General features: G+C 40.5%; 1 protein-coding gene across 1 annotated transcript in view; it reads left to right on the top strand.

Annotated features, from left to right (window-relative positions):
• The window catches only part of LOC126184477 (dynein axonemal heavy chain 7-like), a 1,143,184-nt gene that overhangs the window by 293,567 nt on the left and 830,387 nt on the right, over window positions 1–19,230 (top strand). The window contains exons 18-19 of the mRNA XM_049926869.1: window positions 18,239–18,459; window positions 18,556–18,690. Of these exons, the coding sequence (XP_049782826.1) occupies window positions 18,239–18,459; window positions 18,556–18,690 (356 nt within the window). The remainder of the gene's footprint in view (window positions 1–18,238; window positions 18,460–18,555; window positions 18,691–19,230) is intronic.

Genomic DNA, 19,230 nt, shown 5'->3' with positions numbered 1-19,230 from the left:
AGGTGTTGTTGAATTTGTTAATATTTATAAATCCAACCATTATCCCATGTGTGATTCCCCTGGTAATTTGAGTGAAAAGCAATGATAAAAGCTATTTATCTGTGAAATAAGTGATGTGTAGAGGCCCAGTCTCTTCAAAAACCATTTCTTTCCTGTTTATCGTTGTCCATTGTGTGCTACCCCTCATTTTGTTATGTACATATATTCTCCTGCACCACCCTGAATTTTATATCTTCAAAAATGTCCCAGCCTCTTTTTGTTGTGTTCTTAAGCCCAAAGACTGCTTTAAGGCAGTTTGCCATGCTAATCTCTCCTGTACAATCCCCTTCATCGCACATGACTGCAAAACCTACATAAACCTATAAATTCTTAGCATTTATTCAGTTTCCTGTCACATAATCTGTCACAAAAAGTTCATGTGCTCTCTCATACATGTTTCTATTTCTCCTAATTTTTTAGGTGTGTTGAATATTCTGAAAAAATGTTTAAGCTATAACCATTTAAAGTATTATGTACATTTCTCCCGACCTTTGGATGTCAAAAATTCTCTTCCAGAAGATGGATGGCACCCAACTTTCTGGTGTTCCTCACATCTCTTTTTCATTGTTGAGTCTATTACTTAAGAAATAATTGAAAGCTATCATCACTTAATGTCCATAAGTTTTATTATTTTCTCTGTAGTCCTTTTTTATATGTCAACAAATTGTTGTTTATGAACTGTAAAGTGCTGTTGCTTATGAACCCATGATGTTTACTGACACTAATTCTCCTTCTGATAGTTCATGCATTTTTCTCCAGTGCAAATTTACAGATATTCTACATAGTATAATTCGTCAGGAGGTCTCAGGATTTTTTAAATTTCTTTTTATGCTCTTTGTTAACTTTGAAATTATGGAATTCTGTGTTATTATTTACAGGATGATGAGGTTCGTTTTATTTATGTAGTATTTTCCTGGATATCTAGTTTTGGGATTACGAAATCTTAGCGATCTGTATATATTTCTTTTCTTTCAGAACAAAAAGTTCCTAAACCGTTTTTTCTTCTTGAGGTCAGGCATAATTTTTGATGAGTCTGTACATATTCAAATTAAAGTCTCCTGTGACGTTTTTCTGTCTGTATGTGAAGACTAATCTGGAAAAAAATATTGTGTGGAATTTGACACACTAATGAACAGACTGATTCACAATGAAGTTTTTTGTGTGTAATCTATTACCTCTATGGTAGACAAGTCGTCCAGCCGTAGACACGTAGTCCTATCCGTGCAAAGCTGGGGCAGCTTGCTCATTCTTATTAACTTAAATAAAGAGATTATCTGAAAAATTAGTTTTTCAAATACGTCTATCACCATATGTTATCACAACTTTCCTAACGTCGTGATTTTTCATAGCTGAATCTTGCTGGTTCGTAAGCTAGGACCACAAAGTTTTTCTGCTCTTACTTTCGTTGTATTTTTGTATATGCCATCAATGTAACAGTAACGGTTCCTTTTACTCTGAAAGCAGAGTCGTTGTATAATTACAGAATAGATGAGACATTATCACGGATATGATATACGAATTGTGGTGGCAGTCATTAAAACAAAGGTGTTTTTCATTGCAACGAGATCTTTTCAGGCAATTTCAGTCACCAACTTTCTCCTCCGAATCAGAGCTCATACGGATAATTTTGAAGTTCATTTTTCCCACGTGCTATTCGAGAAGGGAATGGTCGAGAAATATTCTGAAAGGGGTTCTATGAAACTTTGACCAAGCTCTTAAGTGTTAATTGCAGAATGATCATGTAAATTTAGATGGTTAATATCTCTGCTGGATTAACAAATTTCACTTCAGCAATTATATATATGAAATCCATTATCACCGTCTTTCCTGAGGTTTGCCACAGATATATGTCAATGGACGTCTGGTACCTCTCAATATGCAGTTTCGCTCTTATTCCAGTCTCCTAAGCAATACTGCCAGCATACAGTGGTAACTCACATTCTTCTTACAGAGCCCAACCTGTTCAACAATAGCAACAGAAGGTTCCTGGAATTTAGGACTCAGAGAAACATCTAGTCATAATACAAACTTTGTATTTGTTACCTGTAATTTCTAGAAAGTGGACGCTTGCATCAGTTTCTAATTTTCTTAGTCGCAGTTGGTATAACGATGTGTTTACACTTACAAACAATTATGGTATCAGTTCTTCTGTTTTACAAGATCATAGTTGTATTATTTTCTCTCCTACTCTATTTCCGGAAGTTTCAACGATTAAAAGAAATTTATACGTATTGCATTTGCAATTATATTCAATAAATGTTAATTTAATATCAGTTTGCTAGAAAATATGTATTAGACTCCTTTCAGAACCTACCCAGGTAACATCGCCTTATTGTAAGAACCCTCGGTGTCAGGTAGAAGGGTTTGTGCACCTCAATGACGCAGAGCGCAATGCCAGAGGGATCGTAGCTACTGGCAGGGTTGTTCAACATAGACAGGCTTGACTGCGGGGGCCTGATGAAGTGTCCCACAGTGCTTTCGTGTTTCCAACTGTGGACTTTGCGACCAGTGACGTCAACACAGTGTTTCCCACCACAAATATTTTAGCAGTGGGTTTTCCGACCGCAACAGTGCTGAGGCTCTGCATATTGTTTTTGAATAACAGAATCCCTTCACAATTTATCCAGGCTTATAACTGGCTGTGCACATAGTACATTTTGTTCTATAACTTTACTGCACCAAACTACACTCCTGGAAATGGAAAAAAGAACACATTGACTCCGGTGTGTCAGACCCACCATACTTGCTCCGGACACTGCGAGAGGGCTGTACAAGCAATGATCCCACGCACGGCACAGCGGACACACCAGGAACCGCGGTGTTGGCCGTCGAATGGCGCTAGCTGCGCAGCATTTGTGCACCGCCGCCGTCAGTGTCAGCTAGTTTGCCGTGGCATACGGAGCTCCATCGCAGTCTTTAACACTGGTAGCATGCCGCGACAGCGTGGACGTGAACCGTATGTGCAGTTGACGAACGTTGAGCGAGGGCGTATAGTGGGCATGCGGGAGGCCGGGTGGACGTACCGCCGAATTGCTCAACACGTGGGGCGTCAGGTCTCCACAGTACATCGATGTTGTCGCCAGTGGTCGGCGGAAGGTGCACGTGCCCGTCGACCTGGGACCGGACCGCAGCGACGCACGGATGCACGCCAAGACAGTAGGATCCTACGCAGTGCCGTAGGGGACCGCACCGCCACTTCCCAGCAAATTAGGGACACTGTTGCCCCTGGGGTATCGGCGAGGACCATTCGCAACCGGCTCCATGAAGCTGGGCTACGGTCCCGCACACCGTTAGGCCGTCTTCCGCTCACGCCCCAACATCGTGCAGCCCGCCTCCAGTGGTGTCGCGACAGGTGTGAATGGAGGGACGAATGGAGACGTGTCGTCTTCAGCGATGAGAGTCGCTTCTGCCTTGGTGCCAATGATGGTCGTATGCGTGTTTGGCGCCGTGCAGGTGAGCGCCACAATCAGGACTGCATACGACCGAGGCACACAGGGCCAACACCCGGCATCATGGTGTGGGGAGCGATCTCCTACACTGGCCGTACACCACTGGTGATCGTCGAGGGGACACTGAATAGTGCACGGTACATCCAAACCGTCATCGAACCCATCGTTCTACCATTCCTAGACCGGCAAGGGAACTTGCTGTTCCAACAGGACAATGCACGTCCGCATGTATCCCGTGCCACCCAACGTGCTCTAGAAGGTGTAAGTCAACTACCCTGGCCAGCAAGATCTCCGGATCTGTCCCCCATTGAGCATGTTTGGCACTGGATGAAGCGTCGTCTCACGCGGTCTGCACGTCCAGCACGAACGCTGGTCCAACTGAGGCGCCAGGTGGAAATGGCATGGCAAGCCGTTCCACAGGACTACATCCAGCATCTCTACGATCGTCTCCATGGGAGAATAGCAGCCTGCATTGCTGCGAAAGGTGGATATACACTGTACTAGTGCCGACATTGTGCATGCTCTGTTGCCTGTGTCTATGTGCCTGTGGTTCTGTTAGTGTGATCATGTGATGTATCTGACCCCAGGAATGTGTCAATAAAGTTTCCCCTTCCTGGGACAATGAATTCACGGTGTTCTTATTTCAATTTCCAGGAGTGTATTACACTTCTTGTCTTATTTTATGAATTTCAGTTTCTCACTAAGTTTGTTGTAAGAAAGCCAGAGATTTTAATATCTTTTTAAATGTCCCTAGTATTTATATTTTCTAATAACGTCTTTTAATTTCTTGTCAAGATCTATGCATCTTACTCTTCTTTTAAGAGGCAGGAGAATGTAATCTATTCTTCAGTTTCAAATATAGCATTTGCTGCTTCCTAAGGTATACTTCCAGATATTTTTGATTTTTTTAGAAGTTTAGCTTCCTACGCCATTCTTTGACAGCATTCATGGTCCTATGCCATTGGTTAACAATATTCCACATTTCGGTTGGTATACTAGGATTTTACATCCGTTGCACATGACATTACCTTTTCTGCAATGGGCATTTCCTCCGTGATTATCATCCATTTTTAATCAACACTGTTTGGTGGAAGATGTGCCTCAAGAGCAAAACAACCGGATTTCTTCTATCCCTGTATTCCGCCATTTAGCTGACTTTTTGTTCTTTCTTGCACACATTTCTGAAGTGACCATTACAATCGGAAGGGAATGTTTCACGAAACATAATTTTCACAACTTTAGTTGTAGCCATTGCTGACTTTAGTATTGTAGTTATTGGCGACCACCTAGGCATCTCATTTTTCAATCCAGAAAAAAGATTTTAATATGTATTTTGCCTACCGCGGGAACCACAGACATTGCTGAGGTGGGGTGGTTTGTGTGCCTCAACAATATCGATAGCTGTTCGGTAGATACAACCACAATGGAGTAGCAGGTTGCATGATTGACTGATCTGGTCTTGCAACATCAACCAACATGGTCTTGCAGTACAGGTACTGTGAACGGCTGAATTCAAGGGGAAACTACAGCTGTTCCTTTCCCTGAGGACATACAGCTCTACTGTATGATGTTAGGAAGAATTCCGCTAACCGCTGGTAAAATTTTTTTTCATTGAAACCACAACCACTTCGCAGCCAAAAGCCGCATCAACAGGTGCAACCTACGTGGTAAAAAGTAAAGTACAGAGTTACCACATTTTGTGGATATTAAAATTAATAAAGAAATGTCTGAAATTTATTGACAACGGTGCAAGATGATAGGCATACCCATTGCTCTTACTCAAAATTTACTATTGAGTGAATATTGTCAATACTATAGCGAGCAAAAGGTACAAAATATGCTGATAAACGAAACTTGCAGTTACAACGCCGAGTTTTAAAATATGCCTGCATCTACAAACAGAGAAGAAAAATATTTTATAGTGAGAGGACGCTAAAAGTTTTTAAAGGAGCCGGATCAGCGAAAAAATATTCATTGTTAACATGATTAATCGCGGCGCTATGCAAATTACTATTTTAAATTGACGAGGTGGTCGGTGTGACGGCAGGGCAACCCGGTGTTGGTCAAAGTAAAAGCAACTCGGAATAACGACAGAGACTGCCTGGCTGGCGGAACGGAAGTTATCCATATCGACAGCGTGACGTCATATACTCATGAAGAGAGAATAAAACAATAATTTATTATGTACTAATACCTAATCTTACAACCAATCAAAATCAACCAGAATACAGTGGTGCTTTAATACTAACTGATTATTCAACATGAATTGTGCATTTTCTTTTTCACATCTAAGACTTTCTACTTCATCTAATATTTTCAAAATATGGCTTCTTTATTTCTTATGAAGTATTTTCAAAAGTTCTGAAGGGCATGTGATGATATGCCCCTCTTCGCGTAAGTATGCTGTTAATACAGATCGGCGATTATTTAAGCTAAGGCGTTCCTGAAATCTTATTCGAGATAATCTACCAGTTGTGGGGACTACAAGTGCTTATCGAGTGAGGTGTTTCCAACCATTTTGTACGTGCTGCAGGTACCGTGTGACTTTCTGCCAACCAGTACTGGGCTGTGGGTTTTCCGACCAGAGCCTCTTCCACTGCTTATTTACGCCAGTCGCTCAACAGCAGCAGATGTATTGTCACCGTCAGTCAGGCAGTGCCCTCATCGACTAGAGTTCTATACGCTATGAGTAACGTAAATAATTACAACACCGTGTGTTTTCAAGTATGGTCATCACCACCGAAACGCAGAAAATTTAGTGAGTTCACGAGCTGGTCTTGAGTAATTCTTAACATTGTAAGTGCCGAGGCTGTTTAAAAATTGTAAATGGCAGAATCATGACTGAACAGGAACCTTCTTGCCCACCTTACGAAGCATGTGTACAGATTAAGAAATGAATGCATAACTGCAGAAAAAGATTCCACGCAGAAAAAACACTTCCTGTTTTCCAAGTTTTTAAGAGGAATTTGCAGATTTGCAAGATTATGGTTTAGCTTTCGTAGCAAAAAGGTTAAATTATGAGAACCGCAAGGCTGCATTGTGTAAAGCAAGAAGAGAAGCTATTGGGAACCCCCAGGACCATGATGCTAGTTCGGAGATTCAACTGAGTAACGAAATTCTGAAACTAGCTGAAGGCAATAATTTTGAAAACTGGTGATAGGTGTGTTCTTGACAAAAGAATCCTGGTGTTCCGTCGTGAGGAAATGGAGAAAATCCTGTGTGTGAATGGAACTCTTTTTATGGAGAAGACATGCGACAACTGTTCGAAAAAATTCAAATAATTCTACACTATACATATTGAAATCGGAAGCACAGGAGCAGGACCGACGGTATTGTTTGTTTTATTTGCTTTGTTCCCAGACAAAAGTCAAATTACATGTTGTTGTTTTTATCGTCAATCCTGAGACTGGTGTGATGCAGATCTCCACGCTACTCTAATGTGTGCAAGCCTCTTCATCTCCGAGTAACTACTGCAACCCACATCCATTTGAACCAGCTTACTGTACTCGTCTCTTGGTCTCCCATACTTCCCTCCAGTGCTAAGCTAACGATAACTTGATGTCACAGAATGTATTACATGAACCGATCCCTTCTTTTAATTAAGTTATGCCACAAATCTCTTTTCTCTCCACTTCTATTCAGTACCTCCTCAACCGTTACGCTGTCTACCCATCTAATCTTGAGCATTTTCTTTATCACTACATTTCTCTTCATGTCTGAATCACTTATCGTTTACGTTTCACTTCCATTCTAGGCTACACTCCAACAAATGCCTTCAGAAAATACTTCCTACCACTTCAGTTTATAATCAATGTTAACAAATATCTCTTCTTCGGAAACGCTTTTCTTGCCTTTGCCAGTCTACGTTTTATATCCTCTCTATTTCGTTCATCATCAGTTGCCTTACTGCCCAAATAGAAAAACTCACCTGCTGCTTTTAGTGTCTCACTTCCGTATCTGCGAGTAATTCCTTAGGCATCGCCTGACTTAATTCGACTACATTCCTTTAGCCTTGTTTCGCTTTCGTTGTTGTTCGTCTTATATTCTCCTGTCAAGCCCATGTCCAAAATGTTCAACTGCTCTTCCAAGTCATTTGCTGTCCCTGACGGAATTACGATGTCATCGACAAACCTCAATGTATTTATTTCTTTTCCCTTAACTTTAATTTCTTCTCCAGGTATTTCTTTGGCTTCCTTTACGACTTTCTCAGGTCAGGGATTGAATAACATTGGGGACAGGCTACAGCTCTGTCTCCCTCCCTTCTCAACCACTTCTTCGTTTTCATGCCCTTCAATTCTAATAACAGCTATCTGGTTTATTTACAAGATGTAAATAGCCTTTTACTCTCTGTGATCTACTCCCGCTACCTTCAGGAATTTAAAGAGCGTATTCCAGTCAACATTGTCAAAAGCTTTCTCAAAATCCTATAAGATAAGTCGTACGGTCAGTATTACTTCGCGTGTCCCATTGCTTCGGAACCAAATTGTACGTCCCTGAGGTCGGCAGGAGTGGCCAAGCAGTTCTCGACGCTACAGTATGGAACCGCGCGACCACTACGGTCGCAGGTTCGAATCCTGCCTCGGGCATGGATGTGTGTGATGTCCTTAGGTTGCTTAGGTTTAAATAGTTATAAGTTATAGGGGACTGATGACCTCAGATGTTAAGTCCCATAGTGCTCAGAGCCATTTGAACCATTTTGAGCCTTATCAGCTGTGTGGGTTGGACTCTCGAGTGCATGGTCCCCTCAAACCCTCGAGGTCACCTGTGCCACTGCCAGTGCGGTTTGGTTTCAGGCGCTACCGTTCCGCACTTGATAACTTAATGTTATTGGAGATAGTGACACAGGGGTCGCTTCTTACGCCAAACCCATTTCGTCGGTGTGTTTTTTGGCATTAAAAAAGTGTACGACACCACTTGGACGTACAGCATGCTTTCCCACATTAATGAACTGAAACTAGGTGGGCGTCTGATGTTTGTTATTCAATCTTTCCCCAAGGACAGGTGCTTTCGATACCGCATTGGCGATATCTTGTCTGACCACTTTATGCAGGAGAATGGGTTCCCCTGGCGGATTGTAGTCAGCGTCACATTGCTTAAGGTCGCTGTCAGTGGCATCTCTTCTGCAGTCGGGAACCCTGTTAAATGCTCTTTGTGTATGACTTTGCAATCTTCCATTTTTCATCAGATCTTACACCAACAACGAGGCAACTCCAGCTGACTATCAGGAGGCTGGAAGCTTGGGCCAATAAAACTGGTCTTATATTATCACCAGAGATGACTTTTTGTGTCAATTTTAACCACGTTTGTCGAAGTTATAATCAGCCAGAGCTCATGATCAGGGAATATTTTAAATTGTAAGGGCAATAGAACTTTCGGGGCCTACTACGAGGGACGTTCTATAAGTAATGCAACATATTTCTTTTCTCAGCCAATTTCGATTGAAATAATGAGGAATTTGTTGGGAATTTGTTGTGGGCCATCGTGTAATATTCCCGCTTTAGTCCTATACTTTCACGAAGTTCTGAAAGGTGGCAGCACTATATCTAGCCTTCAAAAAAGGAATAAAGGAAGATTGAGTTTAACGTGCCATCGACACCGAGGTCATTAGAGACAGAGCACAAGCTCGGATTGTGTCAAGAATGGGGAAGGAAGTAGGCTGTGCTCTTTGAAAGGAACCATCCCGGCATTTGCCTGGAGCGATTTAGGAAGATCACGGAAAAACGAAAACTCGATGGCTGGACACTGGTTTGAACCTTCGTCCTCATGAATGCGAGTCCAGTGTGCTAACTACTGCGCCACCTCGCTCGTTATGTGTGTAGCCATCAAACTAGCATCTGTAACGGAGGTGCATCCCAAACAGAGAGGTGTCACTGAGCTTCTTTTGGTAGAAAACCAAAGTCGCTGATATTCATAGGCGATTGCAGAAGATCTACAGAGACCTAGCGGTGAACAAAATCACGGTAAGTCGTTGGGTGAGGCTCCTGCCATCTCGCATCAAGGTCGCGTGCTGACCAGCCACACAAAGGTGTGATTACTGCAATGTGGGAACGTGCAGACACTCTCATTCGAGGTGATCGACGGGTCACAATCAAACCCTTTGCTGCTCAGCTGAAGGTCTCTGTTGATAGTTCTCACAGTGAATGATGGGGATGTTATTGCGGCAGCAAGACGTTTACTCCGAAGTCGACCAGTAGAGTGGTACCATGCGGCCATACAGGCCATCCCAGTAAGGTGGTGGAAGGCCGTCACATTGAACGGAGATTATGTCTAAAAACAGGGTTTTGTAGCCCAAACAATGGGGAGTAATATGGTGTAATGGAATCCTGAATAAAATCAACATGCTTTCAGAAAAGAATGTGTTGCATTACTTGAATGCCCCTCGTATTTGACTCAAAAACAACCTGGTTCTCGTACCTGAAAGACCTGCGAAAAAAGAGCATCAAATAATTGAACAACTGTAAATGCCTCAGCAGGAACGCGTGGAGAGCTGATGGGTCCTGCCTGCTGCAGTCTTATAGGGCATCTGTTAGATCACGATTGGATTATGATAGCATGGTTTATGGAACAGCACTATTTCCTATATCAAGATGTTAGGTCTTGACGACCATGAGGGCAATCAGCTATTAGCTGGAGCTTAACGGACAAGACCAGTTCAGAATTTGCCTGCAGGGGCTGGTGAACCACAGCTGCGGATTCGACGGTGCCTCTTTCTGGCTCGACATGCACGGAAAATCGTAGTATTGTCTCATATATTAGCATTTAGTGTCGCAGGTCACCCCCAACTCTGAGTAACTGTTCAGAAACTGGCCGCATACAACCAAGCCATTTGTTATATGTGCTACCAACTGTGTCACGGATATGGATATAAGAGACCTCCGGAACGCACAGCCAGGGATGGAACAGAATGCCACCTTGGCGTCTTCAGAGACCCAGAGTGATTTTAAGCTTGACGCAACACAAGAAAATTTTACCCCAGGTTACGTTTTTACAAATCGATTTTCTTTACCTTTATATGTGTATGGATAGCTCTCAGCAACATAATGCAGGTGGTTGTTCAGCTGATTTTCTTGACAGAGTTTTCCAAGTACACTTTCCGGAACACTTTAGAAATTGTGATGCAGAGTTATATAGCACTATGACGGCACTATAGTGGATTCAAAGGCCATCCAGTACGATGTTTCATGTTTGCTCCGATTGTCGAATCGGAAGTGGCTCACAACATGTAACCGAAACATCAACTGATTCAGATCATCCACGACCCCTTGCAGCGGATGCAACACCAATGCAAGGAGATAGTATTTTGCTGGGTACCTAGATACATTAGGACACAGGGAAATGCCAGACCGGACAAAGCTGCCAAAGAAGTGTGCCGGACGTCGATGTGCCGCCCCTTCCACGCCGTCATCTCATTGTCTGGCAGGTGTATCGTGCGTCAGTCGGAAACCGAATGGTTACAAACGGCGAACTAAAAGTGTGGTCACTCAAAACGACCACGCAGACATGGAGGCCTTAATGCCACTTATCTACATCCACATGGCTACTCTGCAATTCACACTTAAGTGCCAGGCAGAGGGCTCATCGAACTGCATTCACACTAATTTTCTATAGTTCCATTCCCGAACAGCGTACGGAAAAAACGAACACTTACATCTTTCCGTGCGAACTCTGATTTCCCTTATATTGTTATGCTGATCGTTTCTCCCAATGCAGGTCGGAGTCAATAAAATATTTTCGCATTCGGAGGTGAAAGTTGGTGACTGAAATTTCGTACAAAGAGCCCGCTGCAACGAGAAAAACGATTGTTTTAATAATGTCCTGTCCGTGAAACTCTCACCCCTATTTCTCGGCGATACAAAACGTGCTAACCGTCTCAGAACTTTCATGATGCACTCCGTTAATCCTGTTTGGTAAGGATCCCACACCACGCAGCAGTACTCAAAAAGAGGATGAACACGCATAGTATAGGCACTCTCTTTAGTAGATCTATTGCATCCTCTAAGTGTTCTATCAGTAATACGCAGTCTTTTGTTCGCCTTCCCCACAATATTTTCTATGTGTTCTTCTCAATTTAAGTTGATAGTAAAGTAATTCCTAGATATTTAGTTGAATTTATGGAATTTAGATTTGATTGATTTATCGTGTAACCGAAGTTTAAAGGATTCCTTTTAGCACTCATGAGGATTCCATTATTTAGGTACAATTACCACTTTTCCCAGAATACAGATTTATCTAAATCGTTTTACAATTAGTTTTGATCTTCTGTTGAGTTTACTGGACGATAAACGACTGCATCATCTTCAAAACAACCTAAGACGGATGCTCTGTCTTCTAAATCGTTTATATAGATAATGAACAGCATAGGGCCTATAACACCATCTTGGGGAACGTTAGAAACAATTTCCGTTTTAGTTGATGACATTCCATCAATACTAAGATCTGCGACCTCTTTCACAGTAAACAAGGAATCCAGCCGCATAACTGAGACAATATTCCATAATCACGCAATTTGATTACAGGCCGCTTGTGAGGTACGATCTCAAAAGCCTTCTGAAATGCTAAAAATACGGAATCTATTTGAAATCCCTTGTCAATGGCATTCAACACTTCGTGTTAATAAAAAGATAGTTGTATTTCACGAGAATGATGTTTCCTAAATCCATATTGGATACGTGTCAATACACGGTTCTCTTCGAGGTAATTCTTAATATTCGAATAAAATATTTATTCCAAAATACTATCCCATATCAACGTTAATGAAATTTAGTGGATTATTCCTATTGCCTTGCTTGAATATTTGTGTGACCTGTGCCACTTTCCAGTCTTTGGATACGAATCTTTCGTCGAGCGAGCTGTTGTATATAATTGTTAATTATGGAGCTATTCGATCAGCATACTCTGGAAGGAATCTACTTGATATAAAGTTAGAACTGGAAGACTTGTATTTATTAAGTGATTTAAGCTGCTTCACTACTCCGAGAAGATCTACTTCTTAGTTACTTCTGTTGGCAGCTGTTCCTGATTCGAGTTCTGGAATATTTACTTCGTCTTCTCTGGTGAAGCAATTTCATAAGGCCTCTGTTGAGTAATTCCGCCTTAGCAGCACTGTAATCGATAGTATTTCCATTGCTGTCACGCAGAGAATGCATTGATTGTGTCTTGACCCTAGCATACTTTACCAGAATCTCTATGGATTTTCTGTTAGGCTTCGAAACAAAGTTTCGTAGTGGAAACTGTTATTAGCATCTCGCATTGAAGTCCGTGCTAAACTTCGAGTTTCTGTAAATTATCGCCAATCGCTGGTATATTGCGGTGGTTTAAATTGGCATGCTTTTTTCGTTGTTTCTGTAACATTGTTCTGACTTATTTTGTGTACCTTGAGGAATCACCTCCACCGTTTGTAAATTTCTTTGTTATAAATCTCTCAATTGCTATCGATACTATTTTTTTTTTTCAATTCAGCCCACATCTGGTTTACACTTAAGTTGTTAATTTCGAAGGAGTGGAGACTGTCCAACAGGAACGCGTCAAGTGAATTTTTATCTCCTTTCCTGAGTAGATACATTTTTCGTTTATTTTTGGTGGATTGTGGAGTTGTGATATTCAGTCTCGCTACGACAACCCTGTGTTCACCAATCCCTGTACCCGTTTTGATGCTTGTTATTAGCTCAGTATTATTTGTTGGTAAGTGGTCAAGCGTGCTTTCAGAACCCTTTATTATTCGAGTGAGCTCGTGACCTAATTGCTCGAAATAATTTTCAGAGAATGCGTTTAGCAAAATTTCGGGCGATGTTTTATGCGTTCCTCCGCATTGAAACAGGTACTTTCGCCAACCTATCGAGGGTAAATTAAGTCACCACCGACTATAATTGTATGAGCCGGATACGTGTATGAAATTAGAATCAAGTTTTCTTTGAACCTTTGAGCAATTACCTCATCTGAGTTGGGACGTCGGTAAAAGGATCCAATTATTATTTTATTCCGGTTGCGAAGAATGACCTCGACCCATAGTAACACACAGAAGCTACCTAAATCAGCTTCGCTACAAGATAAATTATTTCTAACAGCAACAAACACGCCGCCGCCAACTGTATTTAGCCTATACTTTCTGAATACCGTTAGGTCCATCGCGAAAATTTCGGCTGCACTTATCTCCGGCTTTAGGCAGCTTTCAGTGCCTGTAGCGATTTGAGCATCCGTGCTTTCTATAACCGCTTGGAGCTCTGGTACTTCCCTAACACAACTACGACAATTTACAACTCTTATACAGACAGTTCTTAGATCTACATTTTACCTGTGTTCGATCATCACCCTTTGAAAATGAAGCCCTTTTTGTGTTTCCCCGAGATCCTCTAACCTAAAAAAACGCCCAGTCCACGCCACACAGCCCTCGCTACCCGCGTAGCCAGTCTTCCGTATAATGGACTCCTGACCTATTTAACAGAACCCAAAACCCCACCAGCCTGTGGCACAAGTTGATGAATCTGCATTCTACACGGTCGCAGAACCATGAGAGACTCTGATTCAGACCCTCCAGTCGGCTTGTGTACCAGAGGTCTGCAATCCGTTCTGTCGACTATGCTGCAACTGGTTAGCTCCGCTTTCATCTCACAAGCAAGACTAGCAGAATTTGCCACTTCAGATAGCCGCTCGAAACCAGAGACAATCTCTTCCTATCCAAAGAGACTCACTCACATTATTGGTACCGACATGAACGCCTCGGGCATGGATGTGTGTGATGTCCTTAGGTTAGATAGGTTTAAGTAGTTCTAAGTTCTAGGGGACTTATGACCACAGCAGTTGAGTCCCATAGTGCTCAGAGCCATTTGAACCAACCTGTGCTCTTCATGGCGTCCTTCATGGACGGTACACTGGCTTTCTTTCCCTCCTTGGCAGCTACGTCCCTAAGGGATTACAAAACGCGCCTAACATTGGAGCTCCCAACCACTAATTTCGGGCTCCCAACCACGTTAATGTAAGGAAGTGCAGCTCACCAGACTGCCTACAGGACATTGCCCACTAATGCACAGTTTCCTCCTCTGGTGGGAGAGTCCACAACTCTGTGAAGTTTCTTGTGTGCCACCTTTGGATCAACATGTTCTGGTTATGAGTGTTTTATTTACTAACATTTGGGTAGCCCTCAGTTTTTCTGGAGATCTGCTAACTATCTTTGCCAATGCTGACACCAGTGTAACATGAATTTTTTAATTTTGTGAATAGTTGGGCCTAATCTCTAAAGTGCTGGGTATGAGAGATCAGTGTGTTCTAGATGGATAGATTGCCTGGACAGTATGTTTTTTTATTAATCGTTTTTGGGTGTAATTGTGTAGTACATCATGATGGCAGTATTTTATAAGTACTAGGTAGACTTCCATGAACTGAAGCAACTCCGGCTGTGGGGACAACCATGCTGATTACTATGCTGTTAAGCAACCTACTTCCATCATCATCATCATCATCATCCTTTCAGAAATGGTGACATGTAGAATTTCTACCACCATGCCACCTGTCACTACTTAAATAGGCCTGTGTCTACTATGCCTACATGTTTTGCAGCGACAAAACAGTTCATAGAGACAATTTATACTTTCGAAGAGTTTTATCTTGTAAGACAAATGGATATTTTGGTACTTCTCAGTATATTCAAATTATATCGCATTGTAACACTTCAGAACTTATATACGATTTTCCTCTCTACACATCTAAAGATGGCTATACATGCAGAAATCTGGCATTTGGTGATTCACAGAAATTAAATTCGTTTCGTTATATGTTACCTTTGTCATTTGATTTTTTCACTGATCAGTACCCTCCTATCAATATTTTTCTAACTCTGATAAAAATGTGAATCTCAGCTCTCAACAGTCCTTCTTGTGGAAATGAGATATTTGAAGATATACTAGAATGTTCTAATACATACAGTTAACCATTAATTATTGTTGAACATTGCTACTGATGTCGATGATTTTGGAAATGCAGTCACAAAATGCAGTTTAAGGGGAAGTAAATAAATTACAGAATTTTATATCAGCATTGTTTACTATATACACTTCTACCCAGTAACTGATTTTGCAATAAGCCCAAATAATCATGTATTTTGGGAAAGTCTTCTGTAGATCTGTAGTTTTGTTGCATTCTGAACTTTTTAATTTTATTATTTGTTAGAGCTGATCCTAAAATCCATATTGTTTAAAAATGTAACATAAAATTCTCTCACTGGACTTGAAGCACATGATCACTTTTTGATGAAGGCACTATAATTATCTTTGTTGTGTCATTCATGAACTGTGAGAGCATGAAACATGTTAATGAGGGTGACACTAAATTTATCTGTAGCTTTTCGTTTAAAGTTTTGTCTCCACATAATTAGACTCAGGTTAGAATTTAAGTTAGTTAAAGAAGATGACTGCCGGCCGTGGTGGCCAAGCGGTTAAAGGCGCTACAGTCTGGAACCGCGCGGCCGCTACGGTAGCAGGTTCGAATCCTGCCTCGGGCATGGATGTGTGTGATGTCCTTAGGTTAGTTAGGTTTAAGTAGTTCTAAGTTCTAGGGGACTGATGACCTTGGAAGTTAAGTCCCATAGTGCTCAGAGCCATTTGAACCATTTTGAAAAAAGATGACTGGCAAACATATATTGGCTCAAATGGCTCTGAGCACTATGCGACTTAACTTCTGAGGTCATCAGTCGCCTATAACTTAGAACTAATTAAACCTAACTAACCTAAGGACATCACACACATCCATGCCCGAGGCAGGATTCGAACCTGCGACCGTAACGGTCGCTCGGTTCCAGACTGTAGCGCCTAGAACCGCACGGCCACTCCGGCCTGCGGTAAACATATATTGACCGATTAATTTGTCTCTAAATGCCACCTCTTTTTGTTTAATAAGTAGTCTTTCAAAGAACTTGTCATGACTGCACATAGTAATGTTATGTGTCAATTTAAATTTTATTCCATTGGTAACGTAAATGAATGGTCCCCCAAATCTTGCAGAAAAGTCTTACAAAAACAGCTGGTCTTTTCATGTGACATTAATGCAACTGCAACATTACTGAACATGATAATACACACATTGCCTGGAGATTTCATATAAATTGGAACTGACTGAAGAATTAAAATTAACCACAGTTGATAGTAAATATAATTTATAGTGCAGCAGTAATATGTGCCAGCACAGTTGCCATTCCAAGGCCGTTTTAGTTACCTCAATGTCAGAGATGATTCCCCAGATACATAAAATAATAACAATGTACATTTTGTGAGGTCTCCTACTTGCAAATCCTCGTTCTGCCTTCAGTGTCTCACCAAAAAATGTATTTTGCACTGCTGTAAAACTGATGTTACAGGAAATATTCCAATAATGTACATCACACATCGTTTAATTAATAACATTTTTCTCATATTTATTATTACTATATACAGTGACCACTTGTAGATGTCAGAAAAAATAATTTTCACAGGCAGTCGCCTTCACAGTGCATCTCAGCAGAATGCTGTCAACAAAATATTCGCAGCACTTAATCGTAATAGATTTATGATACTACCATAACGTTATTGCAGTGGCTTCAGATTATGTAGGCAGTAGACACAATTCATCCTGATATCTCACAAAAATAAATATAAGTTATGTTTGTCAACCATAACACATTGACATGCATAACACGTAACGAGAGACCAATTATTCACATATTAACTCGAGAGAAAAACTCATAACCGTTAATACCAGTCACTAGTTCCATTTACTATATTTGGTAAGTCACACACATATACTGAGCATGTGAATAGAGACTACAGATAGGTACTTTTGTACCAAATTTGTTAAACAGATGTCACCATTAAGCTTTCTGAGCCAAGACTATCACAGATGTTAGCATGTCAAGATCAGAATGCAAACTGCAGATTTTTCGTTAGGGTTGGCCACATAAAGACTGTCGTATGAACATTTAAGTATTTAAAGAAGTATATAATGGGTTGAGAAACTGCTGCGTTAGATTTTACTAAATGGACTGAGCTCTATGTTCAAGTAATAATTTGGTTTACAAAATAAACATTCAGTAATGTGCGAAAGGTTGCAGAACTATTTTGTGTTACTGCTCTGTGAGTTATCAGTTTATGTGAATGACAGCCATATTTTCACTTATATTCATTTATTTTAATTTCGACAAGTTCTTACATAATGACTTAATTAATTAACGAAAGGTGTCATTCCATTTGAAAAAAATTTAGCTGCAAAAGTTTACTATCAAGCCTGGGAATATGACAGGCAAAAGTCATAAAATCCAATAGTACTTTCGAGTGTTTCCAAACTTCAGTACTAATTATCTTTTAAGTTTATTAGTTTCAGAAAAATTAGAACATGTTGCAGTAAAGTTTAAGTCTTAGCCTTCTAGTAGTAGGAGTCAACATGCCCAACGTGATTCCATACCTCATTCAAAGTATGTCCTTATGAATCATTATGATAGCTTCAATTACTCATTATTATTAACTAATAAAGTTTTCTGCTATGAATTAACAGGAGAAATAGGCGGAATAAAGTTTAGACACGCTTGTACACATACTACAAATACATGATGTGAATAGCCATATTTGGATGACCATGAAGAAAGAAAGAAAATGTTAACAGAAGTGTAGTCACAGCAGGCTGGGTAGTTCTAGGCTACTATGTTATAACTTCGCCAAACACAGTATGTTAGAGTAATTTTTTCATTCTTAAAAAGTTTACATGGAATTATGTGATTTACTTTTTTCAAGGTATGCGAGCAATAAAATCTGTCCTACGGGCTGCTGGAAAATTGAAATTACAATTACCAAATGAAAATGAGGAGCTCCTACTAATGCAGACAATAATAAAATTAAATGCACCAAAATTAGTTCCACATGATAGAACTCTTTTTTCTGATATATTATCAGATGTATTTCAACAAAATAATCAATTAAGGATAGTGCCTGATATTCGAGAGATAGTCCACAAGGTTTGTCATGAAATATGTACATCATTTGGAAATAAAATTTCCTAAAGAAATCTGTTTATTTTATGTTTTAACATCTAATACTTCTTATTGTTACAGGAAATTCTGAAGCTGAAATATCAACCAGAATCTCAATTTGTAAATAAAATTATTCAGTTTCTTGAAATCTTTCCCATATATAATGGTATTATTTTGGTTGGTAATGCGTTCTGTGGTAAAACTAGTGCACTTAAGGTTAGTATCTATTAGGTCATATATTTTTTTCTGTTTTCTGGTGATGTTAAGTTTTTCACATTAACTGGCTTCTCGATAGTCTACAAAGTCCTTAATACTTCCAAAATTTTTTAAAATTGTTTTAGTTTTCCATCAAACTTGGCGGAAAAAGAAACTTATAAACTTTAGCAGTGGACATAATTCATATATTAATTTCTACCAAATATAACATAATTGAAATACTATTCTTTCATTGATGTCAGCCTTCCATTATACTTTCGAATATACCAAAAAAAATTTCGACTTAGTTTGTGTCTTTCTGAGGTGAAGAAATCAGTCTTGCACTTTCTGCAATTGTTTCTTCATTTCATTTTTTAAGTTCTGTTATCACGGACATTTCCAAGGTGGGTGGGGCTGCATACCTGAATGAGACAGATAGCCACACAGTAGGTCCAACCACAGTGGAGAGATATCTGTGGAGAGGCCAGATTAATCTACGGTCCCGATGAGGGCAGCAGTTTTCACAGTAGTCTCATAGGCAAAGGTTTGCATGAGTAACTG

Source organism: Schistocerca cancellata, chromosome 4 (genome assembly GCF_023864275.1).
Source record: "Schistocerca cancellata isolate TAMUIC-IGC-003103 chromosome 4, iqSchCanc2.1, whole genome shotgun sequence".
NCBI classification, from domain to species: Eukaryota; Metazoa; Arthropoda; class Insecta; order Orthoptera; family Acrididae; genus Schistocerca; species Schistocerca cancellata.
The sequence above is the reverse complement of the archived record's forward strand: the minus strand, read 5'-3'. Positions and strand labels throughout refer to the sequence as shown.